General features: G+C 39.7%; 1 protein-coding gene across 5 annotated transcripts in view; it reads right to left on the minus strand.

The window, feature by feature from the left end:
• The window catches only part of KDM2A (lysine demethylase 2A), an 86563-nt gene that overhangs the window by 13516 nt on the left and 56804 nt on the right, over positions 1-16243 (minus strand). For 3 of the 5 annotated variants that reach the window (XM_039341057.1, XM_039341059.1, XM_039341058.1), the window contains exons 8-13: positions 12737-12843; positions 12134-12227; positions 8384-8537; positions 7048-7163; positions 5387-5513; positions 4753-5150 (exon numbers count right to left, since the gene is read on the minus strand). In XM_039341057.1, coding sequence (XP_039196991.1) covers positions 4753-5150; positions 5387-5513; positions 7048-7163; positions 8384-8537; positions 12134-12227; positions 12737-12843 — 996 coding nt within the window. Of the gene's footprint in view, positions 1-1762; positions 2257-4752; positions 5151-5386; positions 5514-7047; positions 7164-8383; positions 8538-12133; positions 12228-12736; positions 12844-16243 lie in introns of those variants that run through there. The other 2 variants (XM_039341061.1, XM_039341062.1) reach the window with 2 other exon arrangements.

Consider the following 16243-nt stretch of genomic DNA (forward strand, 5'->3'; position numbering starts at 1 on the left):
CACGTGGCTAAAATCATAGGTGACTTTGCATCTCTTCCTAAATGGCTTTTCCTCATTTCTGATGCTTCTGCTGTCCACCCCACATCCACCCACTCTTGATTGCCGTTTCAGATGTGCTTTATTTACTTGGGGTTACTATGGTTACATTACTGGCATTGCCTTGTGCAGGGAGTGCAGTGTTTCTTGCAGCCAAGAGGGAAAGAACACTGCATGGGCTGGGCTTGCTCTTGCTGGCATTTACCAATGCAAGGAATTCATATTCCCATATGAAGCCTCTGCTGTGAAACGTCTATTAGTATGAGAGACTTTAAAATTGCCCCAAGAATTAGGGGAAACTAACACTGAGGACTTAAACCAAATATAAACACATCTTCTAATCCATCTGATTAATAGATTGCTCTAAGTAATGAACATATATGCAACAAAAGAAACAACTGAGTTTTCCTACTGCTGAATCTGTAATCATGCAGACTATCACCTTTATATAATGACAAATATGAATCTATTCAAAGAAAGAATTTTGATAACACATTTTATTTACAAATATAGAAATAAGCAACAATTTAAGTGGTTTAAATGTGAACATGAAACTTGTGGAAGAAAAATATTTCCTTACAACACAGAAATTATACATACTGTTTAGCTCAAATAGTAATCCTTAAGCAGATCATACTTTCCCCCTAATAAAGTAGAAGACAGGAAAAAGAAATGTTCCCTTTCACCTTTGGCTGACTAGTCAAGGGGAAGAAACCTCTGTTTAAAATTTTAGAACCACCTCATATATAAAATTAAACAGATATATGTAAAGAGCTTCAAAATTAAAATAAAATGGCACTTTAGCAATAATACAGAATCACTAACAAAATCTGCCAATCAGATAAATAAGCGATGGTGGTTATCTGGTTTAAAGATATATTAAAAGTATTCTTGCAACTTGCATGGATTAAAATCATATGTGTGTGTCACAATAAAGTTGTATCCTTTGGATTGCTATACTGATAACACAATTTTTACTAGTGCACATCATGGACAGCAATTAAAGGACAAGAACCATTATCCACTTAAACATTTATAATTTAAATAACAGAACTGAAGCCTTTTATGAAATTTTTATGAGATCTACATTTTTACTTTTGCTTTATTTTAGGAAGTTACAAAGCAGTTGATAATATAGAACTCATTTTAAAAGCGAATGTAAACTTCAATATAGATCAAACGTCTATTCAAAAAAAAAATCTGCGTGTTTTAACAAAACTTAATTGGATTTAATTTTTTAATGGATTTTTATCCACCCAGCTTTGCAGCTGTTTCCCCACCCTTCAAAAAAAAAAACCGTGGGTGGAAGGAAGTGACTGTCGCGGCTAGTCCCAGCAGAACGTGCAGTCTCCAAGCCCCGCCCTCTTCCTTACGGCACATTTTTAAGAGGAAAGGTCGGCATTTGAGGGCATGAACACGCATGCTGCTCAGGGCAAAAGGGGGGTGGACGCAAACTCCTTCAGTCAGGCGTGTAAGCTCAGAGGCCGAAAACACCCAGTTCCACCAATTCCCACGGGCATTTAGAAAGACCCCAATAGAGGGCAGCAAGCGAAAAGAGGTAGAAAAAAACTACTGTGGAACTACGGTAAGAACATTTCAAATATCCAACACATCACAGACAAACTTGCAGAAGTATGGGGTCTTGCTGCCCTCTAAAGCCAAACTTAAACGGCCTTGCATTTCCCGTTCTATCAAACACCCCCCCACCCCAAATGCAGACAAGTACCCCGAAAGAAAAACCCGCAGGTAAACCTCGATCGCACGCTCTCCACGAAAACGCGAGAATCCGCTCGTTCAGCAGAAGTCCACTCCCGATCCTGAGCCCAGCCCCACAGTTCCGGATCTGTCTGACCTTGCGTGCTCCGTTCCACTGAAGCTGCCCAGAGTCTCGCAGGAAGTTTCCTAGTCTCTTTGTTTTCTAATCTGCCCAGTTACCGCTTCGGTTTCGATCTTTCCCCCTCAAGGTATAATTTGTTCCCGTACAATCCTCGTTCTCCAGGCGAGGATTTCGGTGAAACTGGCCACTTTACAACTCTTGTCAGCCCGAGCAGCTGCCTCGCCAGAGCATGCTCCTTCCAGAACCCTTCAGCGGAAGCTTCCTCTGCCTGCAAACAATGCTGCTGCGTCACCCACATGCAGTTCCCAGCAATGCTTTGCAACGGAAGATGGCAGGAGAGAAAGGAGGCCGAGAGAGGCAGCCGAAGAACAAGAACGGAAAGCCGTTCTGCTGCAGAGTTGGGAGGGGGCTGGACTAAGCGGTTGGCTGCTTGCTAATTGGTCGAAACGGCAGCCTAAGCTGACTCCCTTTCCCCTCCCCCACCGCTGCAATTGGAGAATCCAGGGCCAGCAGCCCCAAGGGCTGACTGGCAGACTTTGGAGAACAGAACAGAGGAGCTTTTTAACCCGTTGTCTGGGTTGCTGCGGCTCCATCGCTCTCCCCCTGCCCGCCCTTGCATCACTATTTCGGTCACAAGCAAATTCCTCTCAATAAGGCTGCCTTTGAACAGTAACAATGGCTTTTAGCCGCCTAGATTAGAACATGAAAAAGGTCTTGATCCGTGAAACGGCAGAGAGGCACAACTAGTTTCTTATACCGGCGTAGCTATTCATCTGATTTATATTTAAAATGTTGAGTTTAAAGACCGCACAGAAAGCTCATTATAAAAGTGAAACTTGCACCTGGTAATTTTTCAGTGTTGTATAATCTTACTCATGAATCAACGTTTCCAGAATTCAGCACAAACTTGCGATACAGACTTAAAGACAAGTTCGTGTTGTATACTAGCCAAACAGGTATTGCTGGATGGAACCTTGTATTACTGGTTCCCTAAACTGGGTGTTTAAAATGTTTGCTGGTATATTTAAAAGGCTGAAATGGATAAAAGTGATTCAACAAACATTAAAGATATGGACTTATCATGCTTCTATCCCAAGCAATGCAACAATAGATCTTAAATGCCTATGTTACAAGTGCTAATGTTCAAAATATACAACTAGCTATTGTAATACAACAGATAGTTGGCATGTTTTACATACTGTTAAATGTTTTAGTTTGCAGTATATGAACCATTAACAGATGACAATGCAATTCAAACTTACTAAATTTTTAAACAGCCTTAAGCAGAATTCTGGATATATTACACACTTGCTGAATACAAACAAGAGAGCAACCTACGGATGCTAGGAAAAAAAGAAAATGCCTGCAGACTGTACTGTAAATGATCCCTTTTCAAATTTATACAGTTGTTTACAGGTATATTGGAACATGCCACAGCTTTCTAATTAACATTAGGGGAATAATGTTTTAACGTTTTCATAGTTTTATTTTTTACTATGGATTGTTTGTGGGTTTCACCAATAACATTACCTGGAATTATACAACTAAGCAGTATTTCTAACTGAGCGCTCACACTATTTTTATCAGACTACACAATGTAATTGGACACTACCATTTCTATGGAAATTTCTGAATTTGTCACCATTTTTCAGTAGACAAATGACATGCAGTACCCATAAAACACCAACTGAACAAATGGCAGCTGTTATCTTTAGGAGACATAATGGCTTGTGGTTCTAAACACATCTTACACATGCACACCTCTAATAACCCTCCAATAATCTTTTTCAGTCTTGCCTATCAAGTTAAATGATGTGGCTGTGCTGATCATTTGGATTAAACAAACCTTTTTCCTCCTTCAATTAACCACGAGAGAAAAAAATCCAGAAGGAGCAAAAATACACAAATATAGTTACTGTGCCTTGATTCTTATACTGCACTATACCATGTGATTTGATTGGGTTTGACTTGTATTATCTGAATCCAAATACTGGTTTATAAATTATGATTTATGGTTTAGTATATGAGGCAAATCCAGACAATTCAGCAAACTTTTCATAAGCAAGCTACATTCTAACAGATGGTGAATCCAGTCTTAAGAGGTTATCAGAAGTTAATGAAGCAGTAGATACTCTATTATGTTCTGCTTTCTTGAAAACTTAATTGGCTTCCAGGCAAATGACAAATTATTAATTTGTAGTAATACTTCACACAGTTTTATGTTCGTATTACATTTGTGCTTATGTGATGGCTGGCTGCGACCATATATTTAGTATTATTGAACCTAACAATGGCATAATTAAAAGTAATTTACCAAGGATTCTGTTCCAACAAATCCTTCCAGAGATATACATAAAGGAGTCTCAAATTATTAAGGGACTCTGACAAATACATGGAAGATATATAATCGCCTTATTATACAAAGTATTTCCTATGATAAAATTCAGGAACTTCCTTGTTTCATTTCCAGGAAACAACTTTGTAACAGTAACTATCATATATAAAACAGTATCAATGTAAGTTGATAACAACTGTGCCCATATTAGGGATGTGGAAAAATTTTTTGAACCTCCTCTTGGGATGCAAATGAAATAGTATGGGCTATATTATTCTCAGACTGACAAATCTGCATATTTCTAGTTAGTACTGCAGAGAAGGCAGAAACATTTTCAAAGACAAATTGAATAGTGTTAGGAATTTTGATAAGTACAAAATAAAATAACTGTTTTGATTCCAGTGTTAAACCAGCTTGCACTAGTACAGCACACTTAGCTATAATCGTCCAGAGGTCAGTCCTGATGAAATCTTTCAATTTATTACTGTTTTTTTTCCCTCTTAACTTGAAGGTGCTGTAGAAAAAGACAGTATTTCCATCTTACCTTAACATCTGCAATAAGAGCATCCTCATCTTCTATGCCTGTGGGTACACACTTCTTGTGTAGAGGCAAAGATTCCAGCTTGTCTACAAGACAACGCAGACCTTCAAGCTCAAACTGTGTTAGGTGCACCTTCTTGTCTTTATGTGAACAATTGCTGTGAGAATCCCACGTTTGGCCATTCTGGGAACCTCGACTGGATTCAGAATCCATGGAGAGGGTTCTCTTAAGACTTGGCAAACTTCGACACCCTTTACTTAGTTCATCATAGTCTAGATTAGCACCATTGGCTACTGGGCTGGTAAGGATTGACCGTCTAGTGACTGGACGACGTGATTCCTTTCCGCCCATAGCATCGTCTTCATCCACATTTCCTGACTCTGAGTTACACAGTTCCATATCTGTATACAGAGGAAGGAGTAATATCAGACTAAATATGTTTGATTTTTTTTGACAGCATTAAAGGTGAACATATAGTTAGATTTAAGTCATAGTACAATCTCTTAGATCTGTGTGTGTGAGACCCTTTTCTTGGTGTGGTATTATCTTCAAGGGTTATCTGTTAAAATCAAAAGTGTGTATGTGTGTGTATAATAATAAAAATCAGAAAAGTGAAAGGTAAAATAGCAGCTCTTACCCATGTTAAGTGATTCCTTCTGAAAGTCCTTGGTCAAGTGGGAACGGTTAGTGATGCAGTAGACATAGCGTTCTAGTACATACCAGCACATTTCATAATAAAAGGGATAACGAAATTTAACTGGGACCTGTAAAGGGGCAGGATACAAGAAAACAACATTTCTTCTTAAACTATTAGTTATACAATTTTCTTAATAACCCCCCCCCCCATTTTTCCTCACTTAGCCTTATAGGGAAATCAAAATGCCCCAGTATGTAGAAAATTACTGTCTTACTGTCTTCTCTCAATGAATATTAATTAATTCATACTTTACAATTCAGTATGGGGCCAGTGGCATTTTTCCAGACCCTTAATTAAAATATAAACTTATTAAAATTAGCTTTCCCATTGAGGACTTCAAAGGAGCCTATATAATCTTTAAAAAAGATCTAGGTCATCTTAACTTCTGTCCCATATAAACTAGAGAATATTATTAAGGATAGCTCAATGTGCATAAAAGTTAAACATTAAAGCGTGATGAAGATTTCTGATCTGAAGAGCAACTAGAGTACCAAAGGGGAAAAAAAAATCAGCATGGCTTTTATAAAGGAAAGGCCTTGCTTCATTAGCTTTTTAGAATTTCAGCAATTGCTGAGTCTTTCTACATGGAGACACCCTTTCTACAAATAACATCGCTCTTTCATGTTCACAGAAGGCCTTCGATCCAACAGTGTTGATAGAAGGTGAGCTATATTTTGTTACTTGCTCATGTTATAATTTCACACTTCTGAAAGGCTTCTCAAACATCATGAATAAATGAGATGGAAAGAGATTGTAAAACCTGTCTCCTTTTCTGTGTGGAAGAAGATCTTATAGATAAAATTGGTCTTACCAGTAGAAATTATTATCTAAGGTTGTTAATTTGGTCATGTTTAGACATAAAAGTTTTCCAGACTTCAGAAATGATATGCTGCCAGCTTATAGATTGGTAACTTATTGACTGGATAACAGAATCAACTAAACTACACAACGAAAAGAAGTAATTTATCTCAAAGGATTTGTCTTGATGTCAGTGATTATTATAAATCATTTGGAATCAAAGGTAGTCACTGAAATAACTAACTTGAAGTGAGCCAAGATTACTTAGCACAGTAAAGCTTTAGCAGAAACATCAATTTGTGGCATAATTCGGCAGTGAAAAATAAGGGAAAGATTAAAAAAAATCATATGGAGAGTATCAGAATTCAGTTAAACATAGACTGAAAGTACTGATCTGTATTTCAGATCAGTACTAGACACTGGATAATAATCAACAAGCCTATTATTATAATGCTTCATTTCTGGCCTTTCAGGACTAGCTGATATGATAGAAACTGATTCTGGGATTACATGACCTCTTGATTTAATCCAGTTAAGTGGATCATCTGTGCCTAGCCATTATGGGCATCGTAAATAACAATTACAATTCAAAAATATACTTTTGAGTATTAGAAAAGAATGTGGCTACCTAATGTAGACATCTATACACTGTTTCTCTGATAAAGTCAAATACCTTGAAATTTTAGGGTTTATTAGTTTACCTAGTGCTTTTGTGATTGCAAAACTGAACTTTAATAAGGATAGTAATATTCCACAATGTGTAAGTTATACAAATTTGAAAAACATTTCTGAAAATCTCTTACCCGTGTACGGTCTTCAATGCTATAGATTCGTAGCTGCATAGGGATGTTGAAGCTGTGTAGAAAGTTTCCTCCAAAAACTAGGGTATCCGTAGGAGTATACACAGCATGGATCCAACCTAAGGACCAAAGCCCATCATTTAGATAATCTGAGGTTCCATAACTGAAAATCTTGTATTTCTAAAGTTGTAATTTACATAAGTTTACACTCCCAATAGTTATATTTATTAAACGAAATCTTCTGAGAAAAAAAGTACTCTTAATTCCAACTTGTCCTAGGATTATAGAAAGGTACATCCAACCTGGCTTAAGCAACATATGTCATGCAGTTTACAAAGATGTAATGACATTTTTCACCTGAAACTGGAGGAAGGGGAGGTTTCATGATTTCTGGTTTCTTAGAATAACTGCCCATCACCCTTCCCTCAATATTTTCTACAAAATTTGCCAGATTGCCCTGTTGACCTAAATGGATAAATACTGTTTAAGTCAGAAGCATTTTTAGGCCTCTGAAGCAAAGGGGATAAAGTGCTTACATTACTAGAGAGATATACCAGAGACTTAGCTATGTACTTTGGGATGAACACTCTTCGAATGGTGCAGGAGTGTGAACGGATTTCCAGAAAACACCGAAGACTACAGGAACCATTTGTGCTTCAGTCTGAGATGCAGACAACACAGACTCATCCCCAACAGCCTGTGCCTGTCTTCAACAGTGAAGGAACACAGGGCAGAAAACATCCTGCAGCCAAGAAGGCTCCACACACATTTGCACTACTCAGGTGACCCTGAGGACACAGATAAACCTCCAAATGGCCTCAGAAACTCTCTAAAAGAATGCAAATGACCAGCTGTCTGCAAGGAATATAAATCCTTCCATTCCCCACTATCCATTCAGAGCTGAAGAAGCTTCTTGGGTGAGAAACAAAACGACAAGAAAGTCCAGTTGCCTTCTGAAAAAGCACCTTTGGGATAATCGTGACCTGGATGACTGAGAATCTCCATAGAGACATACATGGCTATTTAAACTTAATTTTATTTCCAACCTTTCAGAAAATCAGAAAAGATAAAAGTCAAAGGTTTTGCTGCTAAAAATTGGGGATTCACTGAATTTTAGCAAAGTGATCCTGGAGACGGCTAAAACAAGATAGATAGGCTGTTTTTAATTCAAAAATTGTCTATTCAAATTTAAGCATAATCAAATCATAAGAAGGACTGTATTATTCTAATACAATAGTCATATAGTTTTTTAGCAATAAAAAAGATACTAAGAATCTGCTGTTTAGAACTGTTTTTCAGTAGCTATGTTTTTACCTATGCAACATTGTTTTATATATACCTGAAGGAATGACAAAGGTATAGCCTTGCTTTAGTTCAATACGCTGACAATCTGATACCCTGTCACCAAGGAAGATGTCACCTTGTTTCCCTGATAGTAGCCAGTTTTCATATAATTCTAAGTTCTGCGGAGTGGGTGGGATTAGCCAGAAGACCTGCAAATAGAAAAAGTTAAAGGGGTCCTTCAGAAAAATCAGCTATTAAATACAGATTAGTATTCTAAATTATGCAACGTCTTGCTGAAAATTGGTGACCTACATATTCCACCTATAAGCGTCCCAGCTAAAAAATTATTTCACATTGTCTGTATCATTTCCGATGATATTCATATAGGCCAGTGGTTCTCAACCTGTGGGTCGGGACCCCATTTGGGGTCGAACGACCATTTCACGGGGGTCGCCAAACAACGCAGTCCGCCATTTTTTCCCCCCTTTCCTTAGCTGTGCTACTCCCTTTTATTCTATTGGCTTTTGAAAGCCAATAGAATAGACTCTCTTGAATAGAGTCTAATTCTATTGCTTTCAAAAGCCAATAGGAATTGTCCAGGCTGTCTCTGCCCTGCTGAGCCCGCCAAAAGTCCCATTCTGCAAACGGTGCTGCACCAGTTGAGTAGTCCTCGACTTACGACCAGTTGAGTAGTCCTCGACTTACGACTGGTTGGGGGTCGCGGCATTAAAAAGGTTGAGAACCACTGATATAGGCAAAAGTAAATGGATCAAGTGCAGAGAAGAAGAAACCTAAGTCTCTACTGCATGTTTGAGAGTTTGCTAATTTGTGCTAATTGTGGATGTTTAGTGGATATTCAACTTTTAGAAGGACAGATCACCCATTTAAACTGCAATAATTCTCAAACATTAGGGATAAATACAGTAAAAAAAAGGTAACTGAAACCATTTAGCAATGTTTCAATGTCTGATCTTTCTTACATGTTGCTTATCACATTCAACCAATCTGTCTCTTTTCTTCAAATACTCCTCTCTCTCTGCATACTGGATCCTCAGGGTAGAGCTTTAATTCCCAGAGAATTGTTCTGAAATATTTTATCAGCATTTCATCTGCAGCCTGGTCCTGTCCTAGCTACCCCAGGGTGGCACACAAATCTTTTAATTTATAACCTTCTCTTTTATAATATGTTACTAGATTCCAATAATCACTGCCAGCAGTTTGAATTATATGGAGATTGCAATTTGTATGATTGTTATTCTATTACAAAAGAGTCCTCAACCTACGACCAAAATTGGCACCACAACTTTCATTGCTAAGTAAGGCAGTTATTTAGCAGGAGTCCCCAATGTCAGGGGTCCCCAACCCCCATTCCGTGTACTGGCACCGGGCTGCTGCATGCCAGCAACGAGGCCATGAAAATGAAGCCCTGTCCACGGGATGCAGGCAACAAACGAAACCACACCACCTCCAGTCTGCAGAAAAATTCTCTCCACAGGACTGGTCCCTGGTGCCCAAAACGTTCGGGGCCACTGTATTACGTAAGTTGTTGCGCCTGATTTTATAACCTGTTTTATTACGGTTGTTAATAGAATCATTGCAGTTGTTAAATCACTCATGCAGGCTTCCTCCACTGACTTTGCTTGTCAGAAATAAAGGTTGTAAATGGTGATCACATGACCCTGGGATGCTGCAACCATCGTAAATACATGCCAGTTGGCAAGTGCCTGAATTTTGATCATGTGATTGTGGGAATTCTGCAACAGTCATAAGTGCTAGGACCATTTGTAAGTCACTTTTTTCAACGCTGTTGCAACTTCAAATAGTCATTAAATGAGTCGTAATTAAGGACTATTTGTATATTATATATAATAACTAAAACAAAACATCACATTGTATTGCATATGCAATGCAGAGCCAGTACCCCTCAAAGATTCAATGTGGCAAAAAAGATATACTAAACCTGGCAGAACAAACTAACTGCTGTTTGAAAAAAAAAATAAAGATACTAAAGTATATTAATCTTTGTGTCCTCCATTTTTTAACAGTGCCATCTGTGTTGTACTATTTACTTCAGTTTTAGACTGCCATAGAAAACTAGCCACTTGGATTTTACTCATTTATGTATACTGTAGGAGTTCAGTGAAGTATTGAAAAATCCTTATGCATTCCTTAATTCCTACAGTTAATGCAAATAATTCAGTTATTTTAAATGGGAGAGATCATTTAGTACACTTTCTCCTCATTCAACAACTGTGTTCCATTCTAACGACTTGGTTGTTAAGTAAAATAATTGCTAAATGAATACATGGTTGAAACACAGAGAGAGGGTTACGAAGATCACTGGTTCCTTCTTTCCTACAGTGTCCTGTGCCTGATCCATTTCCCACATTTTGCCCCCTTACAGGTTGGAGAGATTGCTTAAGCTGTCTTCCTGGGCTGCTTTTCTCCACATAGCAGTGATTCCCTAAAAACTGCAAACAAGGTAACAAGTTCAGTTCTGTGACCTTAATTAGTTAATTAGAACTCTTAACTGCCTGAAACTAATATGATTTTAATCAGTTTCACTCTGACGGCTTCTTATTGTCAGGCCCAAATACGTGGATTGGTTGGAAAATGAATTTTTAATCGCCATTTATTATTGTTGTAATTGTGAGTGATCAATAACTGAGGTAGTCACTAAATGAGTAATGGCTGTACAATTACCAAAACAAATGATTTAAAACAATGAAAACAAAATTTTGCAGTAGGACAAAACAGATATCTCAATTTTTTAACTTTCTTAAAAACAGAATATTAAATGATTCAAGAACTAGGGATATAAAGGTCTTCAAATAAGCCTAAAAATCTCTGGAAATTTCCATGTTTTAATAAGACCAAGTAAAAATATCTAGTAATGTCTCTGTGCCAAATGGATAACAAAAGAATGCTGCAGTTGAATAGCACGAGCAGATGTGTAAAGTATTATTTTTCTGATCTTCAAGATTTATACCTGAAAGCAAATTCTTTGCAAAAATTGTAACTATTTAAAAAGAATTAAGTAGTTACACTGATCTCATAGATCAGTGGTTTTCAACCTTTTTAATGCCGCGACCCCCAACTGGTCGTAAGTCGAGGACTACTCAACTGGTGTAGCACTGTTTGCAGAATGGGACTTTTGGCGGGCTCAGCAGGGTAGAGACAGCTTGGACAACTCCTATTGGCTTTTGAAAGCCAATAGAATTAGACTCTATTCAAGAGAGTCTATTCTATTGGCTTTCAAAAGCCAATAGAATAAAAGGGAGTAGCACAGCTAAGGAAAAGGGGGGAAAAAATGGCAGACTCTGTTGTTTGGCGACCCCCGTGAAATGGTTGTTCGACCCCAAATGGGGTCCCGACCCACAGGTTGAGAACCACTGTCATAGATTGATCTTTTCAATCTACTTAAAAAACAGTTTTCTGCATGTATCCTATTTTCCAATATAAGCTATTACAATCAACTGGCTTAGGCATGTAAATAATAAAACATGCAGTTGTTTCATTAACTATTCCTCATTTTTAAAATTTGCTCTCATGTTCTATTAATTACATACTCTGTAATATATAATATATATAATAGTTACATAGTATAACTAGTTACACTAAGGAATCCTGTTAAAACGGCCCAATAAGTTTGATTCTAGAGTAAATGTCTAAATGAGATGCAAGTAGCTCCTCAAGTGAAATGAAGTACATTTAGCAACTGCCGTGTACCGTGACCATTTGCAGTTACAACCTTTTTACTTAAACCTTCTCACAAAAAAGTACATTGCTGGAAATGCCACAGTACCTTCCCCCCTCTGTGGATGTGATACCATACTGATGTGCCACCAAAATCTACATGGAAATCTGTATAACATCCTTTAACGCTCATCAGGCAATATCTGAAATACAGTAAATCCAGAAATTATGAAAACATAAACTTTACTGAATTAAGTTGCAACACTGTGTAGATGGAATAAATGCTTATTGTTAATATTTGGTATGCCACTGACATGTTGAATGACAGTATTAATTACCGGAATCTATAGTATTAAGAATACTCTCTACTGTTGAAAGAAAAGTGGACAATAAGTTTAGTACTTGATGTGTACTTTTCATTGTATCAGAAAGCCAGTAATAGGAATCTATATCCCTAAGCAGGAAGTTCTTCCTGCTATAATTCCTGCTGTTTCACACAAACCTATTTTGCCATTCAACAATACAATGTTAATAGATGTTATCCATCCAATTAGCACTGTTGGAGGGCTTAGGAATGATGTTAGCACATCTGGCACAGACTGCTGACCTTTGACAATCAATAAAATATAGAAGGATAGGTAGCAATATAGAAACATCTTCCTTAAAACTCACATCAATGAAAAGAAAGATCTATATATAAAATTTTACTTACTTTTGCACTTTTGGATACTGCATATCCAAAATAGCATTTGTTGATTCTGTCTGGCTTTCCTTCAGATGCCTTGGCCACATATTGTCAACCCAATCAATTAAATCCACCTGGAAATATGTATTAAATCAAGATTTATGTTTGTCACAAACAAATGTTCGATATCCTTCTGCCAAAATATTAAATAGGTATGAAAGATTATACCTCGAGGTTCAAGATATATGATATTTCACTAAGTATCAATTAGTGAGGCTCTACTCACTCACTCTTTAATTAACAATCTAGTATTATTACACTGATATATTCTATATTCATGAAGAATTAGCTATGAAATAAGATATACAATAATATCTTAGAAATTTAAATGCATGTAACAATCACAATGAATGTCAAAAAAGGGAATTAGTTAGTCAGAAGTAAATATCTCCCACCTATACTGATGAAATATTACAAAAAAAAGATAGATCCCCACATAAAGACCCTAACTGGAATTGGAATTTCTGTTGCTAAGTGGTGTAGTCATTGCACAAAACATCACATGACTGCACTGCTTAGTGTTGGTAGTTTCGGTAGTCCCATTGTGGTTGTTAGTCCAGAACTACACTGTCATTGGAAGAGGATCTTACGCTTTTCCTTCACTGTGACAGTCGGCTCTGCTTAACTCTCTCCACCTACCTATCTTCCCCCCATTTTTGCCCTTTTACCCACACTGCATTCTGCCACCTCTGCCGCCTTGCACTTCCCTGTCCCTGCAACTCCAATGGCAAAAGTCAGCTTGGGGCGGCAGGGATGCAGGATGAAGCATAGTGGGGGTGTGGGATGGCAGAGTGCAGTCTCTTCACCTCCCAGCATAGTCCAGTTCCTCTTTATGGGACTCAATGTAAAAGACTGTTGATTCACGAGGCAAATTCTTTGGCTGGATTTACTCCAGTTTCAATTGGCTCTGTTGTAAACATACAGTCATAAGATGACTTCACTATAGGGCCTACATTTAGGGTAACTGAGCCATTATCTAAAGAAGAGTCAGGTGAGAGTCTTATTGGAGGGAAAAAAATTGTAATCTTGGCTTGACTGTCTCCCTTTTTATAATCTTCTATTACTCCAGTCTCTAATGCTAGTCAAAATAATTACCTCTTGTGAGGGCCATTTTAAGTATTTAAATAACAATAACAGCCCTTCTACTCATGTTCATAATCATTCTTCCATCCTCCTGCAATAAGTACTCTCAGCTTTACAAACTGGCTGCCTGTATTGCAGTTGGGAGAAATGAAATGAGTTTTGTGGGATAAGATACTTGGGAGTTCCATCATTAGTTTACAATCTTTGTTATTGGCATGCTGCAGTAAACTTAGCTTGTCATGGTCAAACCACAGCTGATACTAATGCTGTGTGCTTCAATTAAAATAAACCTACCCAATATTTATGGAATAAAATTTAAAATTATCACTTGGAGCTCACGTACGTGCAGTCTCCTATATCACCATCTCACTGGAAGTCAAATGGACTTAAATATACTTTAGTATTGCTAATGAAAGGATCAAGTTTTTTCTTCTTCCGAGCACTTTACCTGCAGGGTCCACTTTTTCAGACTAACCAAATGTTGGCCCATTGACTGATTGGCTTGTTACCTGATGTTGTGTGCTGTGAGGGAATCACTGGTCATCCAACTAGATTTGGATGCCTAAGGCAGGACTCCTAGTTTCTAACCTGGAACCTTAACAATTAGATCAAACTGACTTGCTAAAAGAATGAGAGTTAATGCTTATATTTAAATACAGACTGATTTCTCATATTGTAATTAATTTATAATAATGTAATTTATGCCACACATATTGCAAGCTATCAGTCACAACTTATTTTTATTTTAACGTGAATAATTTCCTCCAAGGACAATATATTTAGTTCTTTAGTGAAGGTTTTTTGTTAAGATTTTTATTTACAGAAGTACATTAATAGTTAGCTCCTAGTTTTCTTGTGGATGCAATTCATGGTGCTGGTTATCACCTTTAACACTCTAAATCAGGGTGTCAAACTCAATTTCATTGAGGGCCGCATCAGCATTGTGGTGCCCTCAGGGCGGGCATGGGGCGTGGTGCATTTGGTGGGCATAGCTGTGGTGGTCACGGCAGACTGGGTGGGCATGGCCATGGGGGGATGACTGTGGGGGCCAGGCAGGGTTGGGGGAGATCCAGGGGGTCTCTGGCAGATGGGGCAGTGGGCAGGAGGCTCGTCCTGCAGGGTGAGGCGGGGCAGGGTGGGGATGCCATTGCTGTGGGGCAAGGCAAGGTGAGGCAGAGAACGGGGTGGCTGCTGCCTGACACCATCAACCCTCGCACAGAGAGGCCAGCAAGTCCATGCGGGCCAACGGTGTCTGTCAGCAGCCACAACATGCTGGCCCCTTGATCGGTGCACTCTGGGGCTCCGCAGCCCACTGAGAATACCGGACCAGCCCTTCAGCAGAAGGCAGAGTAGGAAAGGCGTGTGATACAGACTGCTGGACACGCCTACTCCGTCCCATCTGTTTTTGCTTGCGGTTCGAGAGCAGGTCGCTACTGGTAATCTCCTTAGCCCCCTTGCAGATTTTGCCCTTGGCCCGCGCATGGAGCCTGTTCCCCTCGCACACCTGACGCATTTGGCCCCACCTCAGGCTGGCACTGCCAGCAGCTCATGCAGGTCCATTAGGCACCTGGCCCGCCCAGCACAAAGAAGGCAAAACGGACGGCTAGCAAGCTCGAGTAGAGGTGGTAGAGCATGCCCACGCCCAGCAAGCAAAAGGCCACCCAGAGTGGGGAAAGCCGGATCCCCATCGGTGCCATGGCCCCCCAGTCCCTGTATGCCTCCCCCCCATCTCTGCTGGGCCTGGGCAGCCATGACTCTGATGGGGATCCGACTTTCCCTGCTTGGGGTGGCCTTTTGCCTGCTGGCCCTGAGTGTACTCTACCACCTCTACTTGGGGTTTCCTAGCCGACTGCTTTGCCTCCTTCATGCTGGGTGGGCCTGCAGCTCTGGGCGACAGCCTAATGGATCTGCGTTGGCGGCTGCGGCAGGTACCGAGGTGTGTGAGGGGAATGCGCTCCACCCGCAGGCCAAGGGCAAGACCCTTGAAGGGGGTGAGGAGATGACCAGTGGCGACCTGCACTCCAACCAAAGAGATGGGATAGTATAGGCATGTCCGGTGGCTCGCATCACGTGCCTCCGACTCCATGTGCTACCAATGCCGCCACAGTGCTGTTGCTGGAGGGCCGATCCAGTATTCACAGCAGGCTATGCAGTCCCTGCTGCTGGATGCTGTCGGCCCCCGTGTGCTCACTGCCTCCTGTGCGCGCGCCTTGGGGTCCGCCGGGCTGGCTGGGGCTGGAGCCAGGGTGATGGGGGCCAGTCCCTCACCGTCTCCAGGGCGTCCCCGGGGACCAAATATCGGCCAATTGGGGGCTGGATTTGGTCCGCGGGTCTTGTGTTTGACATGTCTGCCCTAAATGGCATGGGATCTGGTTATCTGTGGGACTCCCT

This window comes from Crotalus tigris, unplaced genomic scaffold, assembly GCF_016545835.1.
Source record: "Crotalus tigris isolate CLP2741 ecotype Arizona unplaced genomic scaffold, ASM1654583v1 scf7180000017764.6130737, whole genome shotgun sequence".
NCBI classification, from domain to species: Eukaryota; Metazoa; Chordata; class Lepidosauria; order Squamata; family Viperidae; genus Crotalus; species Crotalus tigris.